This window comes from Paraphaeosphaeria sporulosa (assembly GCF_001642045.1).
Source record: "Paraphaeosphaeria sporulosa strain AP3s5-JAC2a unplaced genomic scaffold CC84scaffold_10, whole genome shotgun sequence".
In the NCBI taxonomy this organism is placed as follows: Eukaryota; Fungi; Ascomycota; class Dothideomycetes; order Pleosporales; family Didymosphaeriaceae; genus Paraphaeosphaeria; species Paraphaeosphaeria sporulosa.
In genome coordinates, this window is record NW_017253369.1 from 1,116,136 (window position 1) to 1,143,529 (window position 27,394).

The 27,394-nt window shown below is 54.7% G+C and overlaps 12 protein-coding genes across 12 annotated transcripts; 5 read left to right on the forward strand and 7 right to left on the reverse strand.

The window, feature by feature from the left end:
- Positions 1–119: 119 nt before the first annotated feature.
- Positions 120–3,168, reverse strand: CC84DRAFT_1153816 (uncharacterized protein; the record flags this gene model as incomplete). Its single annotated transcript, XM_018176854.1, has 2 exons — positions 120–1,210; positions 1,263–3,168. The coding sequence occupies 2 exons, from the start codon at positions 3,166–3,168 to the stop codon at positions 513–515; spliced, it is 2,604 nt and encodes an 867-aa protein (XP_018032105.1). The 3' UTR covers positions 120–512.
- A 678-nt stretch (positions 3,169–3,846) lies between these two features.
- On the forward strand, positions 3,847–5,330 carry CC84DRAFT_1062262 (uncharacterized protein; the record flags this gene model as incomplete). Its single annotated transcript, XM_018173595.1, has 5 exons — positions 3,847–3,973; positions 4,031–4,245; positions 4,314–4,342; positions 4,537–4,799; positions 4,855–5,330. Coding segments are annotated over 5 exons (1,110 nt in total), but the record flags the coding sequence as incomplete, so codon positions are not given.
- Positions 5,331–5,771: 441 nt separating this feature from the next.
- Positions 5,772–7,548, reverse strand: CC84DRAFT_1100729 (putative MFS allantoate transporter; the record flags this gene model as incomplete). Its single annotated transcript, XM_018174878.1, has 4 exons — positions 5,772–6,619; positions 6,672–6,820; positions 6,871–6,959; positions 7,012–7,548. 4 exons carry the CDS (start codon positions 7,546–7,548, stop codon positions 5,772–5,774), a joined length of 1,623 nt encoding a protein of 540 aa, XP_018032107.1.
- Positions 7,549–8,721: 1,173 nt separating this feature from the next.
- Positions 8,722–9,723, forward strand: CC84DRAFT_216454 (uncharacterized protein). The gene has a single exon (XM_018185613.1). It carries the CDS (start codon positions 9,161–9,163, stop codon positions 9,476–9,478), a length of 318 nt encoding a protein of 105 aa, XP_018032108.1. The 5' UTR covers positions 8,722–9,160; the 3' UTR covers positions 9,479–9,723.
- A 468-nt stretch (positions 9,724–10,191) lies between these two features.
- CC84DRAFT_1189984 (uncharacterized protein) lies at positions 10,192–10,641 on the forward strand (the record flags this gene model as incomplete). The annotated part of the gene is made up of 1 exon (XM_018181085.1): positions 10,192–10,641. The coding sequence occupies one exon, from the start codon at positions 10,192–10,194 to the stop codon at positions 10,639–10,641; it is 450 nt and encodes a 149-aa protein (XP_018032109.1).
- Positions 10,642–10,766: 125 nt separating this feature from the next.
- CC84DRAFT_216390 (uncharacterized protein) lies at positions 10,767–15,236 on the reverse strand. The gene is made up of 2 exons (XM_018185612.1): positions 10,932–15,236; positions 10,767–10,784 (listed from the first exon to the last, which is right to left on the reverse strand). Exon 1 carries the CDS (start codon positions 14,928–14,930, stop codon positions 11,040–11,042), a length of 3,891 nt encoding a protein of 1,296 aa, XP_018032110.1. The 5' UTR covers positions 14,931–15,236; the 3' UTR covers positions 10,767–10,784; positions 10,932–11,039.
- A 37-nt stretch (positions 15,237–15,273) lies between these two features.
- On the reverse strand, positions 15,274–16,930 carry CC84DRAFT_216457 (zinc metallo protein-like proteinase). The gene has a single exon (XM_018185614.1). The coding sequence runs from the start codon at positions 16,642–16,644 to the stop codon at positions 15,616–15,618; it is 1,029 nt and encodes a 342-aa protein (XP_018032111.1). The 5' UTR covers positions 16,645–16,930; the 3' UTR covers positions 15,274–15,615.
- Positions 16,931–17,252: 322 nt separating this feature from the next.
- On the reverse strand, positions 17,253–18,382 carry CC84DRAFT_1189986 (uncharacterized protein; the record flags this gene model as incomplete). Its single annotated transcript, XM_018181086.1, has 4 exons — positions 17,253–17,403; positions 17,451–17,881; positions 17,931–18,108; positions 18,204–18,382. The coding sequence occupies 4 exons, from the start codon at positions 18,380–18,382 to the stop codon at positions 17,253–17,255; spliced, it is 939 nt and encodes a 312-aa protein (XP_018032112.1).
- Positions 18,383–18,607: 225 nt separating this feature from the next.
- CC84DRAFT_217573 (uncharacterized protein) lies at positions 18,608–19,656 on the reverse strand. The gene has a single exon (XM_018185616.1). It carries the CDS (start codon positions 19,466–19,468, stop codon positions 18,833–18,835), a length of 636 nt encoding a protein of 211 aa, XP_018032113.1. The 5' UTR covers positions 19,469–19,656; the 3' UTR covers positions 18,608–18,832.
- A 378-nt stretch (positions 19,657–20,034) lies between these two features.
- On the reverse strand, positions 20,035–21,546 carry CC84DRAFT_1179781 (TIP49-domain-containing protein; the record flags this gene model as incomplete). Its single annotated transcript, XM_018180432.1, has 3 exons — positions 20,035–20,133; positions 20,183–21,490; positions 21,538–21,546. The coding sequence occupies 3 exons, from the start codon at positions 21,544–21,546 to the stop codon at positions 20,035–20,037; spliced, it is 1,416 nt and encodes a 471-aa protein (XP_018032114.1).
- A 1,070-nt stretch (positions 21,547–22,616) lies between these two features.
- On the forward strand, positions 22,617–25,711 carry CC84DRAFT_1221231 (uncharacterized protein; the record flags this gene model as incomplete). The annotated part of the gene is made up of 4 exons (XM_018183246.1): positions 22,617–23,833; positions 23,881–25,376; positions 25,432–25,494; positions 25,554–25,711. 4 exons carry the CDS (start codon positions 22,617–22,619, stop codon positions 25,709–25,711), a joined length of 2,934 nt encoding a protein of 977 aa, XP_018032115.1.
- A 922-nt stretch (positions 25,712–26,633) lies between these two features.
- CC84DRAFT_1221232 (uncharacterized protein) lies at positions 26,634–27,149 on the forward strand (the record flags this gene model as incomplete). Its single annotated transcript, XM_018183247.1, has 1 exon — positions 26,634–27,149. One exon carries the CDS (start codon positions 26,634–26,636, stop codon positions 27,147–27,149), a length of 516 nt encoding a protein of 171 aa, XP_018032116.1.
- Between the last annotated feature and the right edge of the window lie 245 nt (positions 27,150–27,394).

Below are 27,394 nucleotides of genomic sequence, written 5' to 3' on the forward strand. Positions count from 1 at the left end.
CTAACGGCCGTACCTGCATTTCAAGGCAACGACAACTGCGAGGCACCAGAATTAATCAAGGCAACAGAACTTGAACTCAATCACAAGAAGCTATTGTAACCAATGAAGCTAGAATTTCTCATCATATTAAAAATCCCTACTATAGTCATTAGCAAGATTGAGCATAGGCAACCATACCCGGAAAAGCAAACCGTAACGCCAAATAGAGAAATGATCAAACCAAAAAATCGACGTTTCTATACAGAGCAACATGCTCCTCTCGAATACTCTCGTATGCAAGAAAGTCATAAATCATAAAGCGTCGCTAGAGTGAGGTGCCAGAAGACACCCAACATAACACTCAGGATATCTTATAAGAAAATCCTCAACGCCCAAATAGCTTTTCGCTCAAGCTGAGCGCCCAATAATGCGCCAGGAGCCCAAAGTGGGCCGATGCGGTCGTAACTCATGACTGTACAATGCGTATCCAATGCATGCTCTCCAAAAGGTCAACGCAAATGCAAGGGGCGCAACTACCTCTCTTCGGAGGCGCGCATGGCGATTCTGCGCAACTCCCATCTCCAACCGTGCTTGTGTTCGCCCGTGTCGCGCATTGTGCTGACCCAGCTCTCGGTCTTGCGGCGCCAAATGGCTTCTTCTTCCCGCTGTCGACGAATGAAGCTGGGACCAAGATCGAACTCTTCGCCGACGAAAGAAGTGTCTTCGACACCAGTAGCGCCGGTGCCAGTGTCGCCGTGCCCACCGACAACGCTCACGTTGTCCTTGAGGTCCTCTAGCCCTGCGAAAGGGTCTTCTTCGTCATCGTCTGCGACAGAGGGAGAGCGAGGGTCGTTGGAATCACGAGGTGCCTTGAGCCAAGTCATCTTGACAGGGTCGAAGACCATGCGACCTTCATACTGGACACCACGAGGCATGGTCTTCTGCGAGATCAGTGCAGGACGCGGCGGTGAGGGCGCCGGCCGTGGCACAACGTTGACTGCACGAGACGAGACGTTCTTGAGTTGAATCTTCGACAAAGCGGTATGAGAGATGGAGTGCGAGCGCTCATGCGGATGGCCGAAGGGATTGTGCATTGGCGAGAAGGTTGGTGTGCTCACTGTCGTAAGGTTCAAAGTGGCAGAAGACCCATTGGGATGGGTGAAAGGAGCCAAAGCTTCTTCGTTTCCTTCCCATCGCTGCATGGTCGGGTTATATATCATACCTTTCTCAGCTAGATTCTGTCAGCTAGTGAATAGACAGTGGCCAGGCAAAGTCAAGCTTACTTCGTGAACCTGGTTCAAACAAGCCTCGGATTAGCTGTGGCTTTGCCCCGGATCCTTTCTTTCGGTGGGCAGTCGGACTGGTGTGCGGACTCCTAGCCGCTACATGCACCTTCCAATTGATCGAGGGGCTCGGCGGCACAGGGCCATTGCCTCGTGTGCGCATGTCAGTGAGACGCTGTTCACGAGCATTGCGGCTTGCTGCAGTGTCGCGAGCAAATCGTGGAGTACTATCAACTTTAGGGGGACTCCGAGGTGTTTGCGGCATGGGTGTAGCCATGCGGTCCGGCATGGGAAGCTTAGAAACACTTGTTTGCGACCGTAGGGTTTTGTTGCTAGCCACGTTTCGTGGTGCTTTCTCGAACTGCTTTTCTTTAGTTGCGGAGGTGGGCAAGTCATCGAAGATTTCAAGCTCGGTGCCATCTCCAAAGTTCTGCTTTCGGCCCTTGGGGAAAGTGAGCTTCTGGGGTTGGCGGGGCAGGGCCGATGGTCCCAATTCCCTTCGCATGCCATTCCTACTTGGCGTGTCCATTGGCCCGCGTGAGTACGGCCTCGTGGATGGAGATTGGGGTCGACGTGGATCTGAGTCCCTGCGCAAGTGGCCACGGGACGAAGATTTCGCCATAACGTGATGAGATTGGGACGTCGAGCCGCCTGCAGGAAGGAAAGGAACGGATGAACGTGCCGGGTGAGCATTGTTGTTGTTCCGGAGTAGAGGCGCGGACCGTTTGGCCCGTAGGAGCTGAGCGCTTGTAGTCGTGGGCGGTTGTCGACTGTTTCCGCTTTGCGCAGCACCTGACTCGTAGACAGGCGTGAGGCGTGAGCGACTGCTGGTAGAAAGAGGCCTCGGGATCTTTGACATGGAGGGCTTGTCTTTGTCGGTGAAGGTCAAGGTGGTGGCCGGACGTGCGGCAGGTGGCGGCGTAATCTTCGCGGGGGCTTTCTTAATCTTGACGTTGCGGTTCAACGTAAGCTTGTTCGTGTCAAGCACTTGTGCACCACCAATGTCCAGCCCGTCCATAAAGTCATCTTCTTCCTCGACACCTACAAGCTGAGCTGGAGGTTTAGGGGTCTCTTCTTCGGGCTCTTGCCTAACATCTCTCTCGGGTGCAATTGGCGAGGACCACACTGGTGCAGTTGGCGATGTGAACTCCACTGGGGGGCCCAATACAGGCGCTGAGGTAGGCGGCGGTGCGCGTTTCGGGAGAGTGAATCCCGAGGGTGAGGTATCGGGAGAAGGCAGGGTTATCTCATGCTTCTTAAGCTTCTCCAACCGGGATGCGAAGTCCAGCGGTTCTTGGGGCAGCACCAGGCCGTTCAACTCATCGTCTTCGCTTTCGAGGGTCACAATGCTGCCCATGCTAGGGCTCATGGCTGACACGGATGAGCTTCGGGGACCACGCCTGCTCGTGCCTGCAAAGCGGATGCCCAAGCTGCCCTCGCCCCAGTCGTCGTCGTCGAAGCCATCGTTGTCGTCTGCCGGCGTGCGCGGCATCGGTGCCTTCAGCTTGAGGCCCTCGCCGGGGTTGGTGGGCAGCTCGAGGTCGTTGGCCCAGTCTTCATCGACAACAATTTTCCGGCTCGATTTCTTCTTTCCCAGCCTTTTTATCGCGCCACCGAGAAGGGCCGACGACGGCACGCTCGTGGGGATGGGGATGCCGGCTTGCTTTGCAGAGTTTATCGCGTTCCTGGTAGAGGCCTCGTCGTTGGGGGCGAGCAGCACCTGCCAGTCATCGTCGCCCATGTTGGATTCGGAGCGGACGGAGACGCGGGACGACGTGGACTGGACAGTAGACATGGAGTGGGTAAACAGGTCGGCGGAGCCGTCGAAGTCGGCGTCGTCGTCCCAGTTCTCGACGGACGACGCCATTGAGGCCATGCGCTGGGCGAAAGAGCCCTTCGCGGCCATTGCGGATGGGTGTGGGTCGTGTGTGCGCGCGTTGGTGGGTTGCGATGCAGGAAGCTCGATGGCTGGGAAGTGGTGATAGACCCTGTTTACCGAGCTTGGCGGCAGGAGCGGCCAAGCGGTCAGCGAAAGGGAAGCTGCGGCCGGCCGCTGCTCCGTGCCCACGCGTCGTGGATGCGCGACACCAAGAACTCTCCCAGGGCACTGGGCGCGGGTGCAGATGATCGGCCTCGCAACGGGCAGACCCTCTATGCAGCCTGGCAAGTAGTCGAACCGCGGCAGAGAGGCCAACTGCGCGACCGTGGCCTGCCTGCGGGCCCGCCTAAATACACGAGCGCCTGGAAGGCAGCAACGCGCCTTGCACCTAAACAACACCGCGCCGCCTGTGTTGCGGTGACATATAAGGTTCGCGGGGCCCTTGTCGTCTGACCTGTTGCGACTCTCCCTCAGCGCGACTGAAACCCGCCGGCGCTCAAGCCGGCTTTCCACCACGCCCTCTAGCACTGTTCCGCTATCACAAGCATCACCCCGATCTCACCCAGGGTGTGTGTCAGGATCAGGTTTGACGCCGCGCCACACCCTCGTCATTAGCCACGCCTCTCCTTCCTCCCTGGGCCGGCCAAACTTTCCACCTGTGACCTGGCCTGGTACCGACGGATCACCACGATGCGGGGCCGCTTCATCGTGCCCGTAGAACCCGCTGCAGGAGACGGCGACGTCGTGGTGGTGGAGGTGCTGCAGGAGGGCTCACACCCGCTCGACGTGCGGCTCGTGGGCTGCGAAGGCGAGAGTCCCTATGTCGCCAAAAGTAAGATTAAAATGTGATTGCCGTCATTTCGTTGCTTCTTTGACACGTTTAATATAGTCTCTCATCGCAATATCTCAAAATTGAAGCACAAGTTCAAGGGTACAGCCGACGAGTGGGAACAAGTCCTGTCTCATTTCCTGTTACAAAAACAGCCTGCAGGTGACAACGCCAAATTGCTCGAAAACGTGCGGATGGTGTATGCGCTCAAGGGCGACAACATCGAGATTACCATCCAACAGGACGTCACGGGCATCAAGGCAAGTCAGACGAGCGTGCTTCGGGGGTGACTCGTGTCCGGTTTCCGAATCAAACTAACGTGACACAGATGAATCTGGGGGAGATCCTGCTTCCTAGAGATGACGAATTTGAGTAAGTGACGCCCGCCGATCCTCGTCACGAGCTAGATGACGCTTGTTTCCACTTGATTGCACTATTGGCACACGCACGATACTTTGTCAACACCGAATGCGATCAATAAGACACGTGCAACTGAGACATTGCGAGCACTGTGTCCGATCGCGGCGTCATGAGTAAATTGGCTTGTGTCTGACTGAGCCATGTAGGTTCAACCCGTTCGAGTGGGCGCAAGCCTCAGCATTGGCACACAAGCAGACTCTCAAAGAGCTCGCAGACTCGAAGACACAGGCACATGGCGAACAGGTTATGATCGCAAAGCTCAACGCGCAGCTTGACGACTTCATCAAGACCAAAAATGAAACGGAGACCGCCATGCTGCAACAGTTCATGGAGCTGCTGAACGAGAAGAAGCGGAAGATCCGCGACCAGAACCGGCTGCTTGCTACCGCAAAGGTCGACAAAGACACTGGTGAGGCGTTTGGATTTGGCGTTCGGACCTCCTTCGGTGCTAATATGACATCTAGCAACAACAGTACAAGCCACTCGGGAAGAGACGAAGCCACGCAAACCAGCGGCATCCCGCACATCCAAGCGGAAAGCAAAAGCCCCGGAGCCTGAGCCGGAACCAGAGCCCGAGCAGCTCTCAGATGAGGACCAGATGGAGGTTGACCAGGCGAAAGCCGAAGAGCAAGACGACGACTCTGATGAAGGTGGAGCAGCTACTCCAGACCGCGCATCGGAGACCGAGACTGAGGACGAAGGCGAGGGTGGATTCAGCAGCAAAGCTCCAGCCCCCTCGACACGCGCAACACGAGCAAAGCCCGCTCAAGCGCCTCGCTCCTCGTCGGTGACAGTGGGCAGCTCTCAGATGAGTACGCCTGCGCCGAATGAAGATGTTGGACCGCCACCGCCGCGGCGCGAGCTGCCATTTGGAAGACCTGCCACGAGAAGCAAACCCCCGGCTAAGCAGCCCGCACCAGCCGCTGCCGATGAAGACGATGAAACTGAGGACGAGGAATTATGAGTGTATTAAACTTGCGAACGCTTGACCACTCTGCGAAGTGAACGTCATCTCGCCGACCAGAAAACAGCTGCATTGGAGGAAGCCTGAAAGCAGAGATCTTGGTGTTGCTACCCACTTTCGTGTCTCCACACGATCAATAAAATAGTATGGCATGATTCAGCACCAATGACACAGAAACGATATCGTCTCTGACGTTCAACTTCGACTACTCCAACACAGTCATCCGACTCCGCGTTTAGACATGAACGCGGCGACCCGCAAGATAGTACAAGTTGCAATTGTAGACATGGACAGTCCGTTGAGTCGTCCTAGAATTACGTACCAATCATGACAACAGTACCTAGTGACTAGACTGTCTACTTTCTATCCCTTCTATCCTTCACACGTACTCGCGCCCCCCACTCATCACGTCCAGTTCTAGTACACATACCTAAAATTCGTGTTCTCCCAATCCGTCAAGTCCCCAAACGCCGTCGCATCCACATCCCCCTGCGCCCCAAACACCCTCTCCCTCTTCCCATTCTCCCACTTCAAATAACACCTAAAAGCCAGCACAATCGCAAACTCCGCCAGGTGGCAGAAAATCATGCTCCAGATCCCCAGCTCGTACGTCGGGCTCTGACTCGCCTTGTAGAAGAACGGGCCCGCAATGTTGCCCACGCAGTACCCCAGGAAGAGGAACGCATTGGTAACGACCTTTTTGGTGTGGCCTGCGGTGTTGCCGACGGCGAGACTGAGCACGAGCACGAAAGACGCATTGTAGGCGCCTGTGAGGTAGTAGCACCAAAGGCGGGCGATGTGGTGTTGCTGCGGGATGTAGCGCAGGCCGAAGGTGCCGGCGATGTTGGGCAGGGTGTAGAGTAGGATAAACCAGCAGCGGGTCTGGCGCTGCTGGGAGGAGAAGTGGTTGTTCAAATACACGCAGGAGAGGATGAAGAGTGCGATGAGGATGCCGTAGGGGACTTGGAGGAGGGTGGTGACGAGGGTGGAGTAGCCGAAGCCTTTGATGATGATGGTGCCGAAGTTGGAGATGCCGCCGTTGGGCGTGTTGTGGATTGCGCCGAGGACGAAGAAGAACCAGGTCTTGGGGTCCTTGAGGGCTTCGACGACTTGGTAGCCTTTGAGGTGCTTGTTTTCGACGCCCGTTTGGTTGGAGCGAAGACGCTCGACGGCGATGCGACGTTGACGAGGCGTGAGGAGAGGAGCGTTCACGGGTGAGTCGGGCAGGAAGATGAACATGACGATGCCCCAGGCGGAGCATAGCGCTATGTTGATCGTAAGCAACACGAAGCTTGATACATCACAGAACACACTTACCTCCTATGATCAAAAACTCATACTTCCATGACGGTAGAGCCCCTTTGATGTGTCCGATTGCATAGCCCAACAGGCCGCCCAAAGCGATGCCAAAACCATTCGCTGTGTACCACAATCCTATACGGACGGGTTGCTGTTTGCGAGTGTACCTAGAGACGTGAGCTGAGGGCCACGCAGATTGAGGAGGAAGATAGCTTACCACATGCTCGTAATTAGCATAAACGAAGGATCCGAACAAGCCTCAGCCGCTCCACTGATCGCTCTCAGCACCGCAAGTTGCGTGAAGTTCTAGCGCCGTGTGAGAAAATATCCGAGACGATATCCCTTGTCGTGCTCCTACCTTGGCAGCAGCTTGCAGCATTAAAAATACCCCCCACAAGAAGATATTCGCACCCAGATACTTTCCAACCGGCAATCTCTGCATCAAGAAATTGGTCGGGAACGCCCACACCAGAAATCCAAAGTAGAATATACTGCTCAGCCAATTATACCGATCCCCATGCAGATCCAGGTCCTCTCTAATGCCGAAGATAGCAGCGTACGACAGTGTCGTTTTGTCGATGTAGAAGAAAGCGTAGCAGACCGCTAGATAAGGCAGGATCATGCAGTCGATCTTGCGGACAAGTTTCTTTTCTTCCTCCGCGGTGTAGGGCTCGTGAGTGTCGGCTGGGGAGGCGAAGAGGGCCATGGCGGTGTCGCCGTCGCCGGACCGGGAGAGGATCCATTTCGATGAGGAAGTGGTTGGTATGGTCTCGGTATGGATGGTGGATTCGATATCTCGGCCAGATTTGGGATCTGGGTTTACTTGATGGGTGGTTTCGTCAGATTGAGGAGAGTCGAGAGTCTGCTGGCGCTTGACACGCTGTAGGAAACCCATGATTCAACTGACTCTGATCTGATGGCGTTGAATATCCGTAGGGGCTCAACGACCTACATGTGAATAATGAACTCTTCGACAATGAGATCCTGTTGCGATGTTCTTTGCGCGCGGTTTTGTTACGACGCGTGCGGTTGGGTGATCGACACGGCATTCTCTCCGCCATGTTATTTCCCCTCACCCCGCACGCGCACTGTGGGGTATGGTTGTCATATGGACGTTGATCAGCCACCGCTCCTGCCATGAGAGGTTAAATCCTGAGGTGAAGTACGGACAGTTTAACTATGCGGCTCATTCTCGCTACGAGAGTCGACCGAGGGCCGAGTAATACGTTTGAAGTAGGAGCTGGCACACCATACCCTCGCGTTGTAACAAAGGCCAGGATGTAGACGTACCAAAGCTCGGAGATAAGTACATACCTACGACTTCCCTAGTCAGATTCGTGATCGCTGATCGAAGGGTAGCTCGGGCCTCTTTCCTCTTCTACAAGTGTAAGTTCATAAGTCCGTCCGTTAGATGTTCTCAGGCTCGGGTTTTTCGCCCAAAGATGCATAGTTATTCCTTCACGCGTACTTTATCATGTTTTGCAGAGCATCCAACATCATTCAGCCACGCTTCCAAAACGGGCAGGTGGGGGCTTGGACGGCGCCCACGCGCTGTGAGGCTGAATATATCTCAGCAGCCTCGCCACTTCCCAATTCAACGTCTCCCGTGCCGTGCCCACAAGAATTAAATTCACGGCACTAAAAGTCATGCATAACAATTCCTATATTTTTCTTTGATTGAATCACGAAATGGCCGGCTTGTAGCCAGCTTAGGTGAGCTGCACGGCTGAGGCAGCGGGCCTCGCCATTGGTGTTGCAGCCATTCTCAAAACCTACATCGACAGCTTTGTTACCATCTTTGCTGCACAAGACTCTGCGAGAGATTTTGAGATCCTGAACACACGGTGTCAGCACTGCGACTGTTACCGTGGGCAGAATGTTGGTATCATTCCGCGCCAGGGCGTAGCACCGCGGCCGTATCTGCGAGAACTGGAGGCGGGCCACGTTAGGCCGATAGCCCTCAGATCGTTAGGTCCTATAAACTCCCTCTTGGAGTAGTTCAGTGCTCGAGAGCAGATACGTGCAAAAGGATGACACCCACGGCTAGCTGTTGAATACTAGTACATCGAAAACCCGCAGCCTTCGAAGATTCAATCAAAAGGAAGTGAAATAAAAAGGATCCGAGAGCACTTGCGAAGTGGGCGGTATTTGATGCGGCTGTCGAGCAACTCATTTCACAATTCCCAATCCCGATTGCTCAGAGTGGCAGCGACGAACGAAACTGCATCCGCGATCCACCTGTAGCTTCTCCTGTTGTCAATCTCTTCGAGCGAAACCATATCCGGAATGCACTTGCAGCGACTCCCATTTTCAATACCCTGGTCCATTCAATATCCCTGGATCGCGACGCAATGCCTTGTGAAAGACATGACCATTCCAGCACGCCCCAAAATTATGCCAAACACTTCCCCATCTTTGTTTGTTCCACCTGCGGATGCATAGAGTTATTCTAGCGTTCGCAGAGGCCCGGATAGGATATGTGAGACGTCGTTCTTCGGAGACAGACAATGGGACTGGGCTTGATGGAGGCAATTAATAGTGGACTTCGCGCTTCCCAGGCGTATTTGCCTCGATCTACTTCGTCACAGCTGGAAAATTCCAAGCTCCCAGTGGTTGAAATGACCGGTAATGGCCTCATCAGCGCGCTGCTCCGTAGTCACGACCGCTCCGGTAGAGTCACGATCTTTCATGCGACCAGCGAAAATGCGGCCAATATCATTGCGACCCCCATGCGTGACTCAGCTATTGCTAGGTGCACAACGTTTACGGGGAGTGGCACTACGGACAGGGGCAACCAATTGTTCAACACCACGCACATTCTTTGAGTACATTATCTCAGGGTATCATCGATTGTTCTTAGCTCAGTCGCCTTCCTCTTGATTTCCTTTCTTGCTGTATTTCTTCATTGTCATAGCAAATTAATCCACTCCTTTCGTAATCTACCATGACTATTGTTCTTTACGGCGTGGTTCGATCCATCACCAAGCAAGTCTGGTGTAGTGCTGCATATATAGGTATGCCCTAGCTTCTAGCGCCCTTTATCCGTGCCCAAAAATTTCCAACCTCAAGTAAATCCCTGAAAGTTCAACGTACGTGTCATACGATGTTGCAACTCTTTATCTCGACCCCTCTTCCAGAAGTGTGGAATGCATCTCCCGATCCTTGCCTGTATCCACCCGATTGGAGCCACGCCTCGCCAACTGGGGTTCCCCATCGCTATTGGTCCTCTCTTGAAATACACTGCATTACCTCGCATTGTTCCCAACGGGAAACTTGCGGTTCAAAGAGGGGTACTATGATGTGAAAAGTCGATCATGTCTAGGTCTGATCTACTCGACATTGGAGCGTCCTCACCTCTGCGTTGCAACCCCGTCCGAGCAAGATTCAGCACTCCCCCAGCTACGATTGTCAACGACAAACCACCAGCATGCCGTCACGAACCCACCGGCCGCAGAACCACCCAAAGCGTCCCGAGCATCCGCAGCTACCACCGTCCAAGCAGACCACCATGCCACCCAAGACCAAGAAACCCCCCAAGATGGAAAAGCCCCCCAAATTCTCCCTCCACCCGGAGCTCCACGGCGCCGTCTCCCTCCATCTCGCAGACGACGACCTGCACTTCTCCTTCCGGCAGGACCGCTCAGACGCGCGCTCGACCAAAGCCTGGAACAGCAACATCCGAGGCGTCTTCATCTGCTACAACAACAAGTGCCCTTCGCGCAGCTGGGCCAGCGGGATGGTCGCCATCCGGATCCTGCTCTACGCAGGACAGCAGTACCACGCACAGGTGTACCACCAGCGCTGCGAGCAATGCAACTTCGTCAGCAAGCCGCGGCTGGACGACTCGTATGCGGAGCGGGTGGCGCGGCGACTGAAGATTTGGAGTGGGGTCAAGGTGGAGAGCGTGCCGCGTCGGGGCCAGAGCAAGAGGCCGCATTTGACGGAGTTGTGTGAGGGGTGTAGGGCTGGGTACTGTAGTAATGCGTGATGGGATTGTGTTGGTGGTGGAGCATAGCGGCCGCGGTTTGGGGAGGCGACGAGAGGCAGCTGGGGGTGGAGTGGATAGATAGTCTTTCGACGGGACGTTGTCCCCCGCGCGACCGCTGGTTCGCGTTCCGTAAGTCGTAGTAGGTGTACTTGGGATTTATAGTTTGGATTAGTGGGGAGGAGACGGATTAAGCGTTGATAGTTTCCTGAGCACATTGACTCATTAATACCTAGCTGAGTAAGTGAAAAATGCAACTTTTTAACAGTACATCCTTTATTAATTCACTCAATTGGTTCCTTGCATATCGGTTGCCTGGGGATCAGCGGCTTGGACCGCATCTCAGGTCCGGATCTAGCATTGTGGCACACATGTATCGGTAATCGGCCAAGCTAGCTCATTCACTCCTTGTACGTCCCCTCAAACCGATTCGCCCTCCCACTCCTCCTCGTCTCCGGCGTCGGCGGCACACTCCCATTCCTTCTCCCACCAGGCGTCGCAGGCGGAGCCGTAGGCGGTGGTACACTCGGTATCCCTGTCCAAGTCTGACTACCCACCGGCGACTGCCTGCTCGTCCGCCCCTTTGCAGGTGGCTTTTTATTGGCTGTCTTCGCGTCAGGCTTCGTGATCTTCGATTGGGAAGTTGCAGAAGTCGCAGACGCCGCTGAACTTCGGCGCTTGACGGCTGGGCGTTGCGACACCGGTGCTGGGCTTTGTAGGCGAGGTTGGGAGACGGGACGGGGAATAGAGGTAGATGTGGACTGGCGGCGTGGGGGGACGGCGACCTGTGGGGACGTGGGAGGGCGCCGGATGCGGGTGGGTTGGGTCGGAGGTGGGCGGGTGTTCGGTTGGGGTCGAGGGCTGGGAGGTTTGTAGAGACCGTCCGGGTCGTCACTGTCGACGTCTTGGGGAGGCCTAGGCGCTGGCGTAGGTGTAGCCCCGAGATACGCTGCAGGGTCGTTGTTGATATAGGAATCAGCGGGATTGATGTCTCCTCCTGGGACTCCGTTTGGCGTGTTATCTGCACAACCATCAGCACAACTCAGCATCACCTGAAATTTGGATACTAACTTACCCTGTTGAATCTCTTCCTCAACTTCCCGATTAACTGCAACACCCGTTCCCATTGGCAGCAACCCCGCCGGCCACGGGATCTTCCCCTGCTTTGCCAGCCTAGCCAGCCTCGCCGAATCAGGTGTGTACCCCTCGTCCTCCTCTTCCAGCTCTATAATCGGCGACAGACCTTTTTTAACCTTGGTCCAGTACTGCTCCACCGTCTTTAAGCCCACCGCGTGCCACGCCTTTCTCTCCTCGCGCTCGAGGAGGCTAGGCCTTGGACGTATGTGTGGGTATAGTGCGTTGTGCGGGAGTTGCGGGTAATGGGGATACTGCGGGAGAGTTGGCGTGGAGTTTTGCGAGAGTTGGGGGTGCTGGGGATTTGGTGTGGGAGTGGCAGTGACTACGCCATCAGTAGAGACGGAGGCGCTGGCTGGCACGGCAGATCTGGGCTGCAACTGCTGGGGGAGACCTGGTGCGGGAGTTGTAGGGGTGGACATGATGACCACCTGGCCATCAGGGATGGCAGTGATTTCGGTTGACACAGCGATCGCGGGCTGGCTGAGCCGGCGTAGATCGTCGAGCTGTGCTGACGGAGGCGGAACTGGCGTTGGACCGTTCACGCTCGGAGGCGCGGGCGTATTGGTCTTGGGCAGCTTGATGAGCTGGCCGAAGGCGTTGGTGTTTCCATTTGCGCCGCCGTTTTGGTCGCCGTTGTTTTGATCGTCATCGCCTGACGTTGGGGGATCTTGATGATATCTTTCTACGTGGGCATCCCATTCATCTGCGAGAACCTGCATGTTGCATCGTCCGCAATATATATAGCGTACATATGGGTCCTCTTCCTGACCCACCAATAGGTTTCCTTCGCACCCCTCTTGCCAATGAGCTGATAAATCATTTTCATGCATCGAAAGCCCGCAGCCTGGACAATTTATCCAGATATCATCATCGTTGATACCAGTTTCACCCTCCTTGAGGTGTTCCATGAGATGCTTGCTCTTCTCTGCAAGGGGAACCAAGCGGTCGCATAGCGGGCATCTCCAGGAGAGATTTTCATCGTCTTTCAGTGCTTTTGTAACGGACGGGTGTGCAGTAGTCTTGAAGCCGCTGAATCCGCTAATGCTGCCGGATCCGCTGAAGCCGCTGGAAGTAGCATTCAGGGTGCCTGTTACCGCATTTCCTGATGCAAACTGTTCGAACCTCTTCTTGGAAGCAGCGGCTTCGTCTTCCTTCTTCTTATGATAGGCTTCATGTTCGGACATCTGCGACAAAAGAAGTTTCTTCCCACATATGTGACATGTCCATTTTGGAGAAGGAGGTCGCGATGTTGCGTTCTCCACCAGCTCCTCCACCTCCTCCGCAATATCACCATCTTCTGCCTCAGCCTCAATCTCCTTCTGCTTCTCCTTCTCCTGCGTAGAGGAAGCCTTAGCCAAATGCGGAACACTGCGTAAGTGTAGTTTCCAGGGAAGAGGAGCTACATCAACCATCATATCGCAGATCGCACACGGCCACCACCTCCTTCCTTCGTCGCCAATGAGACGTCTTCGCTCCCTTTCATCGGGCACTATCGGCTTAAAAGGGACAGCTCTGTATCTAACTGTCATTTTCGGGGGTCTGACGGAGACCATGACAGGCGCGTCCTCAGGATGGTTCGTACTGGTGGCCGCGGGAGGTCGCGCTACCTTCGAAGTCGGCCGCGATGTTGAGGCAGACGTTCCAACGGTGTCGTTCGTAGGAGGAGGCGCTGGCTGTGACATAGTCAGGCGAGATAATGGAGCGGGTGTTGCAGGATGACCGCTCGTAGGAGGCTGAACTGCGTCCACCTTCGGCACATTCGGACGATTCGCATTGCTGGTCATGGGAGGAAGCGCTACATTCGAAGACGGCTTCGACCCCAAAGTTGTGTTATTCCGGGAATTCGGGCGCCGCGCATTCACAGCAGCATTGTCCGGCCTCCCAGGCTGCGGTCGCGGCTGCGCTCCATAGGGCACCCCTAAACCATCATACCCGTGCGGCAGCGGCGGCCGTGGCAGCCCGACGGTACCCGTAATAGCAGGAGAATTACTGAAACGATTATACAACGGCGCCATCGCAGCTTCCCGCGCTGCAGCTTCGTCCAGCGATGAGTTGGGTGGTCTCGACACTGGAGCAGGCGTTGCGGCAATACCGTGTGAATGAAGAAGCGCTGGGTATACCACTGGATTTCCCGGCGTTGCGCTGTCAACGACTGGGGCAGCACCGCCAGTATCATCGCCTTCATTACCGCCATCCATATCGTCGTCCCAACTAGGAAGAGGCTTCTTCGCCGCAACCACTCCTGGCGGTTGCGGCGGCGGACGGGGCGTCTGCGACGGCCAAAGCGGATTCCTTGTCTCTCTTCTTTTCTTTGCTAAATAACTCTCTTTCGCCTTATTATCCTCCATCTGATCCGCCAACAACTTCCTTCTCTTTCTGATCACCTCCCCGCGCAGACTTCCTTCGTAGTCCCACAGCATATTGATCAGCCTCTTTTCTATCACCTTCTTCACCTGCTCCCCCTCACTGCGGGAGATGTGGTGCTTCTCCACGGCGAGCCGTACCTCTTCCACAACATGCTGTCGGAAGGCGGGCCAGTTGCTCTCGTCAGAGACATGGTGCCAGTAGGAGGGATTTGCCTGGAGGATGCGCAGGATGTGGAAGACGGCGAGCTGAACTCTGGAGCGAGAGCGCGCAGCATGGTCATTGTAAAGGAGTCTCGCGCCAATGCCGACCGCGGCGCTTGCAAAGAGGGTGTTTAATGGGTGGTCGGATATGAAGGTAGGAATGTGGAGGGTTTGGCCGAGGAAGTACGATGTCAGCTCGCGGGCGAGAGAGAAGAGGGAACCATTGAGTGCCGGCGTAACTTGGGCTTCGGGGGTAGGCGTAGGTCTAGTTGTAGTGAATGGTAGATTAGTTGTGGGGGCTTGCTCTGGGGACAGGTCTGGTGGAAAGTCTGCCATTGTCGCGTTTGGTGTACGAAGTCCCAGAAAGTAAGATTTCGAATGCCGTCTGCAATGTCGGCAGAAATGAGACGAATGCGAGTACGGCGGACCCGTCGCTCGAAGACATGCTTTCGATCCGACAAAGAACTTGCATCGTGTACGTTTGCTGAGTGGAGGCTTTGTCTGTGTTGTCATTTGCGCCGGAAGTGGTTGTGCTGCGCTGCCATCGCGATGGACAAAGCAGAGGAAGAACAAAGCAAAGGCGTGCATGGCCAATGGAAGTGCGACAATGATCTTAAGCTGCGCCACATGAACCACATGATGCGTAGCTTTTCAAGTGTCTTTGTTGGACTTCGTCTCGGGAAGGCTTACAGCTGTGTGTATGAACGAGGTGGACGAAGATGGGCCGAGCCGGACTCAAAGAGACAGTTTGTGAGGACATAGTAAAGAACGACAACGACCGAGGAGTATGCTAGTTCCCTATGAATATATCCAGGACGGACGTCACTAATTTGAGAGGTATCGGCGTGTGGAAGCCTTTGTTGACCAGTCTCGTGAAGACCGAACGAGCCTGTTCTGGTGGGCGCAATGCATGTCCATTTTCGTAGCTCTAAACCGATGTCAGTACAATCAAACAAACATTGGTGCGTACTGTCTTTCCCACGCAGCCTGAGAAGATAGTGGGATAATGTGGTCTAGTCGTAGTGAGATCTAGGCCCAGATTGATGGACTGCTAAGGTCAAGGGGACTGCCCATAGAGGCTTAAGCTAGCCAGTCGCACCTGCCAGATTTTAGCATCGTACTTGTCGTCAACGCAGTGATCGTGGACGCTTGTTCTTGTGATGCTAGATTACATTATAGTTCGGCCATGACCCCTGAACACATCACCGCCGTGGTGTATGCTATCGTCGTAAGCGTACCATCCCTGGGGTCAAGAACAGGAAATAACATCTCCTCATGAAGGCGCCTCCCCACTCCCCCTACTCCCCTCCTCAGCCTGCCTCGCCCTCTTCATCCGCTCCTCCGCTGCCTTCGCCAATATCTCCCTCCTACTCAGATTCCCTGCTTGCACAGTCCCTCCCGCACTATTAACCACCGTCTCGCCTCCACCCCCTCCCGCACTCCCACCCAGCACAAACTCCCCGCCGGTCCACCCCCCATGATCATACACCTCTTCCTCATACCCTTCCGCATACTCCTGATTCCCGACACTATGCCCGCCCCTCGTCCAGTCGTCCCGATCAACCTCTCGTTCAATCTGCTTGCACAGCTCCCAGAAATTCCTATCGTGGGGGCCCCACACGTTATGCGCTAGCTCATGGCATAGCGTCTTGCGTATCGTCTTGTAATCCCTATACCCATCATACGCATCCGTCCGTAACCGCAGCTCGATGACTTCGCCCTGGTTCCTGTTCAAGCCCAGCGTTCGCGACTCATGTGTGGTGTGCATGGCGGGATCCATCTCCGTCAACAGCGGTACGCTGAACTTGTGCGTCCGCATCGCGGCTTTGATGCCTGCGTCATCCCGCAGCCGCTCCAAGAACCGCAGACTGCGGTCTGGATTCGGGAGATACGGCAGCGGCCGCAGTGTGTGGAATGTGTACTGCGCTTCCTCCTGCACTTTCTTCCAGTCGCGATTTCGCGCGGGTGTCGCGGCTTTTATTGGGCCTGGGCGGCGCGGCGCAGCGGCTTTGGATATAGAGTCGTTGAGGGATGTGACCTCGGCGATTGTGCTTCCCATAAGGTTTATCTTCTTTCCCTGCAAGGAAGATAGCGGGAGTGTGGCGTCTTTGAACGGCGGCTTCAGGAGGCCGGTTTTGGGAGAGACGAGGAACTTCTGGTTCAAGGCAGGTATTGAAAGTTCAGAGGCGACGCGTTCTGAGAGATCGGCGACGGTGGCATCTTGCGCGAAGGTGAAGGTTATGGGGCTGCCGTGATGCGTGAGCGTGAGCGTGATGTCGTCGGCGGGTGTGGAGGTATCCATTGGTGCGACTAGAACTGCATCTACTGGGGTCACGATGAGCTGTTGAGTGTGTAGTGAGTAGAGAGGTTAGTGAGGATCAAATTAACGTCGGAACGCGACTGTTTCTACTCGGACTTCGGTGACGTTCACATAGCTTCCACGCATGTCGCCGTCGTGCATTTGTCAGATGCGCCAAGACCAAGCACGTGGCGTCATGAAGTACAACAGTTGATTTTCTGGCGGACGCCACAACGAATCGAATGGTTTTCACTTGAAATCATTTATGCTTATTCGCAACCACTTCAACGATATCCACACAAACAGTATTAGTATGAGTAAAGTCTAATATATATATATATATATATATCTCGAAGGAGTGTATCCAATGACCTCTCTATTCTGAGTTCCACGTGAACAATATTCCGAAAGCCAAAAAGCCTTCAACATGATGTGGGTATCAATGCTCGTATCTGAAATCCGATGTGCAGTCATGCAGCGCGGCATCAACGAACAGAAGTCTTTTCCAGAAGATGCGCCTGCGCCAGGTAAATGCCAATCCGAATCCCAACGCCATGCCTTTAAACAACAGTACGAAAGTTGGCCTGTGAGGCCGTGATGTGCGTCGTCATCTACACCTGCTTCTCCTCAATTTCTTTTCTGTTCTTCTCTTCCTCCTCCTGCTTCTTGCGTTCTTCTGCTCGCTGAGCTTCCTCTTGCCTATCCTTTTCGGCTTGCTCTGGCGTCTTGATCCACAGCAGTTGTTGGGTGTCCCACTTGTGACTAAACTCATTAGCATGGCAGACTAGAGAAGAGACGCGATGACTTACCCTTCAAACTCAGTGACAATGAGCGCCTTCTCCTGGTACTCGTCCTTAAGGATCTTGTCGTACGCATACGGCACCTTTGCTACGACGCCCTCGAACATAGTCTCGCGCATCGGGTAGAGGTCCGAAGTCTGGTACTTGTGGTAGTTCTTGCAGCTCCACCAGCCCGGGGCACTGTCCGGGTGGGTCTCGCTAAGTCCAGTGATGTCGATAAACAAGCCATTGCTAGTGTCTATCCACCTTGCATCAATTATGTTCATGCCATCGCCTCGCACTCGCTCCACGATCATGGGATTGACGTCCATGAGATACTCGCGCTCGGTCTTGCCGTCCTCGGATCGGTACTTATGCGTCGTCTGGTTGTAGTGTTCACCGAGATAGGTGAGGGTGGAGTCTGACACCTGGGTGTCCATGTCCCAGTCCCAGGGTAGGCGCTGCGTTCAGGTCAGTCACATTTTGGAAGTCACAGTTGAAAATAGGTACCTTTCCGTTCCACCACCAGCCGAGCAGCGTCCCGTGTGCTATCCACGTATCGAGGCCCTTCTCACGGAACCACTCCAGGTACGCGCGTACCATGTGCAACTGCGTCTCAGTGCGTTCTTCGTCGGACACGATCCCCTTAAAGTAGCGGCGGTCGTAATGCCCTAGTTGATTGCCACCCCTGAGAGTTGTCAGTCGACGCTCACAAAACATAGATCAAGGAGGGCGGTCGCAAGCTGCTACGACCATAGTCCTCTGGCGTGGTGGCAAGCATACCCAGGCTCGTGGAAGTATTTCAAAGCCTCCCTCTGCTCATCAGTCATGTCCTCGCGCTTCTCTAACCGTGTTGCTTCAACATGCTGTGCGACATCCCCCCGGGTCTCGACAGGCGCGGCGATTGTTTGCCCGAGCAGGGCGGCACCGGCGATGGCGACGATGTATGCTGAAAGTCTCATATCCAAAACGGAGAATCTTGCAGACTCGCAATCGAGTGAAGGAAGTATTAATATCGTGTACTGGTCTGGAAGTGGCGCATAAATCCGGGCTGTGGCGCGGCGGGCTACTCCAAGGATATACAGTGGGACAGGGCGGGTGTGTCGGGGATTGGTTTATTAACTCGGCAGGCGCTCCTGTAGGGTAGGCGGCTGCGTGCGTGTACCTGTAAACGGGCGTGACGTATAGATAGGCTCGAAGGTATGGTAGGCGCGGTGGCCGAATGTGCGGCGATGGGTATTCACAGGTAGCAGGCCTCAGGCGATTAGACGTATACGTAGGTCCTTATCAGTCCGCAACAGAGCCCGCCCTCGCACATAAGAAGGCGCTTGTCTACGTCGTCCCGCCGCGTGGACAGGGGATGAGGCCCCCTTCTGCCATGCATTTGCGCTGAAGAGCTTGGAGGCGCCAGACTATTTTCGGCAGAGGGTCGCGTGTGCGGCGGGCACGCTGGGCGTCGCGGGTGGAGATTTGTGAGATTGTCCAAGCCTGGGACGAGCCGTTCGTGCCGGCTTGTCGTGGTGCGTGTCCTGGGAGACCAGCCCTGCCAATACGCGCGTCCAAGGTCTTGCGCGTCTGGGACTGACGTAACCACTCGCGAGGCCTGTCAAGGTGCCGTAGACACTTGCAGCCGCGTATTCTGGTGAAGATGCGCGATTCTGCTGCCGTTCAGATGGCCATACTCGCGTACTTGGCCCCCGAGAGGCAGCCTCGATGTCTCGTGTGTCGCATGCCTTCCTGCCAGTCGCGTCCAGCGATCGTCGCTGCCAAGTATCGGACAATGCAGTCGCGCCTTGGCGGGGGGAAAGAACGGCAACGGGCGCACCGGTCTGCCTCTTTATTTCCCGCCAAGCGCCAGGAAGCAGCCGCACGTCAGCGGACGGACTTAGCGTGTTCAAGCAGAACCACCCTAGCGTGACACTGCGAACCCACCACGGGCGTCCTATTGTCTGTAAAGGTCCAAGACCTGCATTTCCCACCGTCCCCCGCCGTTCGTATTGCGGGAACCTGTCAAACAACACACGCATTGGGATCGCCGGAAATAGCATTTGACAGGGCTTCGGATTGTCGGCATCACGCCGAGGGAGCTGTGCCACACATCCTGCCACTGTGGCGTGCCTCCAACACTGTCCTCGAAACCGTTCATTCACACCGACTGCCGAGCCGTGCCGCGTCGTCCTGCCTGTAAGACAGCTGCCTTTCCGAGGGCGTGTGGGCGTAATGCGACGTCAACCGAACTGTACAATGCCACGCCCATGTCTGTTGATGGCTCCGCCGATCGCGATCGCAGAGAGATAACTTAGATAAGCGGTCGTACCTTCGTACAACAATATGAACCGTAGTCTGTACTGATCCTACTGGTCGAACTGACGAATCGTGATGATTCATTACTGCAAAACAAAAGTACGCTTCACCTTTTAAGCATATGCGCTTTGAAACAGACTCTCGACCAGTATTGATGATATCGAACCTACCCTGTCCCTGCCCTACAGCCCCGTCGCCCGCTACTAGTACATACCATACAGCGACTTTTGCCAAGGCTCAATGTCTATCCTTGAACGCTCACGCAACCCAAATGCCTGCTACGCCTACAGTGAAATGAAGAAGAGGGATGCTATGAGACATCCATCGCGTCTGCGCCCGCGCCGTTCGTCACGGAGAGAGACACCGCACCAGCGTCCCCAATCAGGCGCTTTTCTGACTCTGCTACGTACTGCACATGGTGTTAGCACTGTAATGCAAACTCGGAGGAACGTACTTACCTTGACACTCCTCGTTGGGTCGTAGAAGAGCGCGAAGCTGCGCTGCACGTCGTCGACGGTGACCTCGGATCCTTGTCGCTTGGTGCGGATGAGGTCCGAAGTTGTGATCAAGTTACTTGCGTATCGCAAGCCGGTCTCTTGACCGATCTTAGTGAGAAGCGCAAGAGCGTCCGGTGAGACGTCTACTTCCTCCTCCTGTGCTCGTATGGAAAGGATCTGTTGCATCTCCTCGCGGTTGTACGGGTGTGTACTGACGATGACAACGCGATCGAGAAAATCTAGAGGCAGACCATGCGGCGACCGGTAGTCTGTTCCCCTAATCTGCGTGTTGCCTCTGTTGCTTGCCATGATGACGATGGGTGCAAGCTCGTCCTCGAGCGCACGGTTGATAAAGGAGAAGCATTCAATGTCCAGCATGTGCACCTCGTCAATGAACAGTACTCCTGGCACGATCTCAGCCTTGCCTTCCTCTTTCCACTCTGCGACTTTGGTGTTGATTTGATCTCGCACTTCGCTGCGGATCTCGCCCGTGTCACCCGAGAACAACGCGAGAAATCCTTGGGTCCGTGAGTTTATCACATCGATCTCGTGCAGACTGACAGTGTGGACCACTTCCCTCCGTTGTTGTAGCTCGCCCTCGGGACACTGCACGAATTTGGTATCTATGCCCATCGCGTCGTAGTCTCGCGAGCGTGTGTATGATCGCCCCAACTTTGTGATCTTCCCCGATGCCTTGTCGATGGAGATGATATCGCCTGCCATGACCTTCTCCTTGGTCATCGCATCAATCATCTTCGTGCCCATGTCGTAGATGGTCTCCATGTCTGTCGTCTTGATAGTGAGCTTACCCTGCTTGTTGCCTCCCGTGACACTGCGGTCAATCTGGATCTCCACTACTTCTCCCTCGATGACCTCGCTCTCCTCAGTTATGCGCACGCCTATTGACTTGCGGAATGCCTGCGTGAGCGCCTCAGTCTTGGACATTTCCAATGAGAATATCTCCGATGAGGCGAGCATAGTGAAAGGCACGTCGGCGCCTAGCGATTGGGACATGCCCATCGCGATTGCCGTCTTTCCTGTGCTGGGCGGTCCCGCAATGAGCACTGCGCGTCCCGCGATCTTGCCATCCTTTGCCATCTGCAGTATCACAGCCGCAGCCTTACGCGCCTTCTCCTGTCCAACGAGTCCCTGCGACGACGATTTCGGCTCGAGCGTGTCAGGCTCAACCCCAAGGCCGCGGATGTGGGAGTGGGCCGCGATGAGGTTCAGCCCCCGGAGCTCCTTGCTCTCGGCGATGGTGGTGATGGGCTGTCATGGTCAGCGATTGTCGACGTGACGATGAGCGCGTTACTCACGAGCGCCATGGTAGCTGTGGGATGACGGAGCGGCGCAATGCGGTTGGATGAGCTTCAAGACGCGACAATTGACCAGGCGAGAGCTCACAGCGAAACTTCGCGATGGAGCTTGCTGCACGGACCATGCTACGCCCCACCCAACTAAGCCTATTACGGGACTCCAATCCACAGTCTAAACCTATCATGGCTGTCGTGATGCAGTAGCGCGGACGCGACTTGGGCAGTATAAAAGCAACGGCCCCTCAGTTGTTCTTGCCGCAATACGCTGCGCACGGCTTCTGGATCTGTCAATCATCGCCCTGCTCCCGCCTTGTGCGCTGAGCAGAGCGCACTGAAGCAGCAGACGTGTTGTCTCTCACATCTGAACTTCAGCCGGCATGGCTGGCCACGAGCACACGCGTACGCCGTACCCACTGCTGCACCTCGACATGTCCGTTACGAGCAATAGCAACGGTGGTCCCAACCGCTGTATTTCTGCAAGTCCCAGCTCTAGGTATGTTTCCCTGTTTATATACAGAAACCCATCTTTCTAGCCGACTGTGCGCCACGCGAAACAGCGTCAGTCGGATCACAGACTTTCTTCGACACCATGCCGGAAATCAAATCGACCGTAGTGCAAAGCTGTTGATTAGTGAGAGAGGCAGACATGAATTCATCACATTCACTGGCTGCTGAAAACCTACTTCATCCCACTAATTAGTCAAAGCGTTGGCCCCGGAGACAAGCCCCGTTATCCTCCATCTGCTGCTGAAGCAAGGGATTCATATCGCGTCAAACGAACCGCAGATTCACCCATCTTGAACGCTGGAAAGCGGGCGCGTACTGATGGAACAGCAGAGCCAAGCAGGGTATGAATTGATGTACCAGAACATCAGATTTGGGTTCTAACGAGTAGTGCGCAGTCGAACGCTGCCAGTCCTGCCACCTCGAGACAAAACTCCATAGTTGCGACTGTGGGGCCGTCTCCAGTGCGGCGACCATCGGATATGTCTATTGTGGACGCCTCGCGAGATCCTCGCAGGCATGGGACAGGCCACGCAGGCTCAGCGAGCTCTATACATGCCGCGTCACCGCTCTCAATGGCTAATGGAGATTCTGGTCAAGGTAGCGGTAGCACGACTCCAGTAAGTGGAGCACCTGCTCCATCGATGGTGTCGCAAAAGCGGGTTCCCGCGATCGGAGGCGGGCGCGGAGTAGCCTCTATCCGGCAGACTGTTCTGAAGAAACAGATCGCGCCTGCCGTTGGTTCGGAGAATGTGGCACTGGCCTCCATTCAGGCCAAACAGATCGACCTACAGAAGTTGATGAAAAATGCAACTGAACAGATAGATGCAGTACAATTCGAGCAGAGGAAAGACACAGCGCAGCGTGAGCAAGCGGAAAAGGATCTAAGAGCACGACTAAGCCACCTGGAACAGAAGCAAGGAAAAGCTACTCCGCAGCAAGAACAGGCAGAATCGGATCCACGTCTGAAAGCGAAGCTAAGCCAGCTGGAAGTAGAACTGGAGACCGAGAAGAAAAAGAGGCTGGAAATTGAACAGCGTCTTAAGGAGCTTGAGGAGAAGCACAACGCCACGCAGAACGCGCCAGCTGATGCGAGTCTGTTGAAGCAGGTGAATGAACTTGTCACAAACATGAAGATATTGGAGGCTCAATCTAAGTCCAACGCCCGCGCCAAGCCGGTAGCGCAGCAGGATCCCGCCCAGATTCAATCTCAAATGGAAACACGTGTGAAGAAATCGGTCCAGTCGGATATCAAGGCTCATGGTGATAGGATTGCTGAGCTGGAGAAGAAATTCGCTGCAATCCCCAAAAACGAAGGAATTCCCTGGGAGCGGATCGATCGGATTGATCAAGAGATCCAACCTATCAAGTCTCAGCTCGATAAATTGGGTACTAATAATACGTCCATCATGGCTCGTCTTGATGCCTTTGATCTTGACAAAAGCAAAGATCGTCTCAACAAGGTTATACAGGAGCAAAGTACTATGACACAGGTATTTGAAACTGATCTTGACCACCTTAAGGACGAGGTGAAGATCATGGAAGGAAGCAATGACGATCGTCTCAAAACACTTGAAAATAGCATGAAGGCCGCGACGAAAGGTGTCCGAGGAGAGTCTATAGCAAGCATAAAGGCACTTAAGGAGGATCTGAAAGCTTTGCAGGAGTCCAATCTAGTCCGGAGAGTTTCCGAACTTGAATCAGGCTTAGACGCCCAGAAGGAGAGCAGTACGAAGCAGTTCCAGAAGATTGAAGGCGACCTGTTGAACAGACCGACCGTAAGCCAGTACCAGTAAGTCCTTTCTGTTTACTCAGTATACATAAACTGACTTGCTACAGATCGTTAAAGAAGCAACTGGACGTTTCTGGGCCAATAAAGTCATATGTAGATAAGCGCGTCGAACAGCAAGTGCCCTTACATATCAATCCCATAAAGAGCGCATTGGAGGGAGACATTGTCAAATCTACATATATCATCAAGCGGGATATAGGGGAAGACATGGCCAAAATTCGTCAAGAGGTGGAACAGAGCGAATCCACCTTGGAGGAGTTGGGCTCGTCCACTTATGCTTCGATGGAGCAATTAAGAAAGGACATAGCATTGAATGCGGCTGCAGTGGAAGGGTTACGTTCAGAAATCGCGGACCTGGATACATCGTCCGCCCTTTCTAACATAGAAATCAACTTCGAGCGGGTAACGTCCGAAAACTCTCATGACATTGAGCGTTTACGAAAGGATTTGAATCGATTACGAACTGCCTCTGGTCCCTCTGCAAATCAGCAATTCGCGACAAAGGAGATGCTTGAAGAGTTTGAGGGCCGTCTTCTGAAGGTGGAAGAGACAGCAAAGAATGCTCTGAAAGAAGCTGCAAATGCCGTCCAGTTCACTGAAACAGAAATTTGCGATGGCATGGACACGTTATCGTCTCAAATTAGTGCTCTAGAGAAGACTGTAGAGGCGGTCCAAGACGACGTCAAATCCCTCCACGAGCAGCCCTCTTCCAGCGCTGATCGCACCGGATCAGCTATTGTGTCTCTTTCCTCACTTTCAAGGGACAACGAGTCTACGATAAGCGTGCGTGAAGATACGCGTGCCGAAAACTCGGCGGTGGAGCACCGGCTCGAGCAACTGGACCTCATGTTAAAAAGTTTGACTTCCCGGTGCGACAATATCACGACCGACTACCTGCACCAGAGCATGTTGCAATGGTTTCAGCAATACTATCCACATGCGCCGAATTTTCTTGGAGAGTTGGATCAAGTTAAAGCGCAATTGAGAAGAATTGATAGCATCGCTAACACTATAACCTTACTGGCAACGAATCCCGATTCTGCCCAAAGACTGGCCAGCCTCGCACGCGATTATGATGCTATTCAACAGCTCCTCCGTGAGAGGAGCACGTCAGGAAATCCAGCCACGCCGGAAGAGCTCAACAGCCTTCGGAACAGGATTGATTCTGAAGCTCAAACGCGGGTCACTGAACTCAAAGCTGTCCAAGCCGCGTTGGCTGCTGATCGAAAGGAGCTAACCGATGGTCTAACCTCTGCCCAAAATACCTTTGGCACTTATTGTTCCAGAGTGGATCGTTTGGAAGAGCAATGTGGCAACGTGAACCGCAAGGCCGACAGCTTCAAGGCTGTGGTTGACAACGTGGAATCTAAGATTGACGACTGGAAGACTAAACTGGGCGAAGTCGACAAGGCGAGGGAGCTCTTAGCCAATTCGGTCCTTACACTGCACGATCAGAGTGCAAGCTTGGCCAGACGCATGCTGACAGTCGAGTCTACGACCGGGGAGCAAGGGCAGACTCTGGAAACTCACCAGGAGTCCATGGGTGAGTATTTCATTCCATACTCCAAACATACACATGCTGATCAGTTTTCGTGCAGATGATGTGAAGTCCGCCATCGAGCAGCAAGGACGAGTCCAGGAGACGCACCAGGAACTCATCAGTACGTATCATGGTCCTCCGTGGTGAGAAGAGCCATGCTAACCATATCTTGCCGCGTAGACACCATTAGTAGCAAAGTCGCAGTACTTCTAATCACTTGCTACGACCTCCAGACGTTCACCCGCATGATAAACAAGAACCTTAGAGGCGGCGGCCTCCCGAAAGAGGTCTTCGACTTCCAGTACCCGTTGGAGAAGCCTCCTAAGCCCTGGCCCTAAGACAGCGCTCGTGCTCCTTCGGCCTGTCGACCTACCTAGTCATGCATTACGCGACCTCTTTTCCTTTGTCGGACTGATTCTTACGGCGTATATGGAATTCCCCACGGGCGTGCAAAAGCATCACCTGATCTCTCGGCAAACATTGATACCCCTCACTTCGGCCGACCTGACTTATCTCACTTGTTAAGACTTTTGTGTCTCCATTATCGAGTCACGACGGCAGGAGCGATGATCTTATTCTAGCGTTCTGGTCGCTTCACCACGATTGGCGTCCCAGTAATGATCGATTGGTAGCGTGAGATGCCAGCATTAGGATGACGGATGCCGACGACTTATCAACGATGTACATATGGCTTGTTAGGCAGGAGTCTTTCTGCTCCCTCTCGAGCGGCCGTCTTGCGTGGTCGTGTTACGTGCACATTTTCGAGGTTCACATCTGCTAGCAAAAATCTCTTTACATGTTTCAAATGTGTATTCAACGCCGTGAAGAGTTGTCCAATTCAAACGGACGCCTGGTTCGCAGTGGTGTGAGATGAATGTGCAAGCTGTGTTGTCTTATAAAACAGTATCCGCGTCGTCAAAATAAGCAGTCGCGTCACGGCCGCCAAGGTGCACCGTCTGCGGGGCGGATCCTCGCCCCACTATAATCTGTTCCTCCCGACCAACATCCGCGTCGAGCTTCACCAATTACTCTACACACAAAACCAGACACTTTGATAAGCTACCATCAACACTCTGCCACCTCCTGGAAGCGCACACGAAGCGCAAGTACCCGCTCTACAGCTTCCCACTAGCCGGCGTAGTCACCACTCCTCAACAACACTTCCGTCAAACATTGCATTTCGCCTCACGTAGCCTACCCGGCACGGGCTCTCGCACCCCACACTCCTTTTCCAATTTGAAAAAGGGACAGACATCCACCATGGCGCCCCTCCCGCTCTCCACAGCTGCAGCTACACAACCACCCCCATCCACAGCACCAGACACCTCCCAACTCCCTCCAAGCAAAAAGCGCAAGACCGCCTCCCCAGGCACGCTACACACCTCTACGATCCGCACCCAGCACACCTACTTCCATCTCCGCCTCACCACCATCCCTCCTCCGACAAATCCCGCAAACCCGGCCTCAGCAGGACCCAAGGATCTCGACCCCCTCACCATACGAAGCCTCCTCACGCCTCCACTACAAGCGTACCTCGGACTCACGGGCGCGGGGATGCCAATCGACGTCCTGAAGAGCGAGGGCCGGGATGTGTGGGTCAGAGTGCACGGGCTGGACGCGAGGGCGTTGCAGGCGGGGATGGCGGGGTGGGTCGGGAGTGTCGAGGGGGGATTGGTGCCGGGGCTGGGGGAGGAGGGGAGGGTGAAGGTGAGCTGGAGGGTTGTTGGGAAGGGGGGCCGGCTGGGCCTGGGAGACGGGAGTGAGCTTTTTGGGTGAGGCAGATGGACACGTACGTGGATTCGGCTTTCAGGGGCATGCGGCGCTGGGTGGGAGGCTTGGAGCGGGGGATTGTGTGGTGCGGCATGGGGAGAGTGAGGGGATGTACGTTGGCGGACGGGCGGCGAGGCGGTGCTGCATCCGCGGAACGGACTGGCTTAACGGCATCAAGACGCGACACCCCACGTGCGCGACTACATGCAGCAAACGCATTCACTTCTGGACGCATCTCCCAACACCGTCTC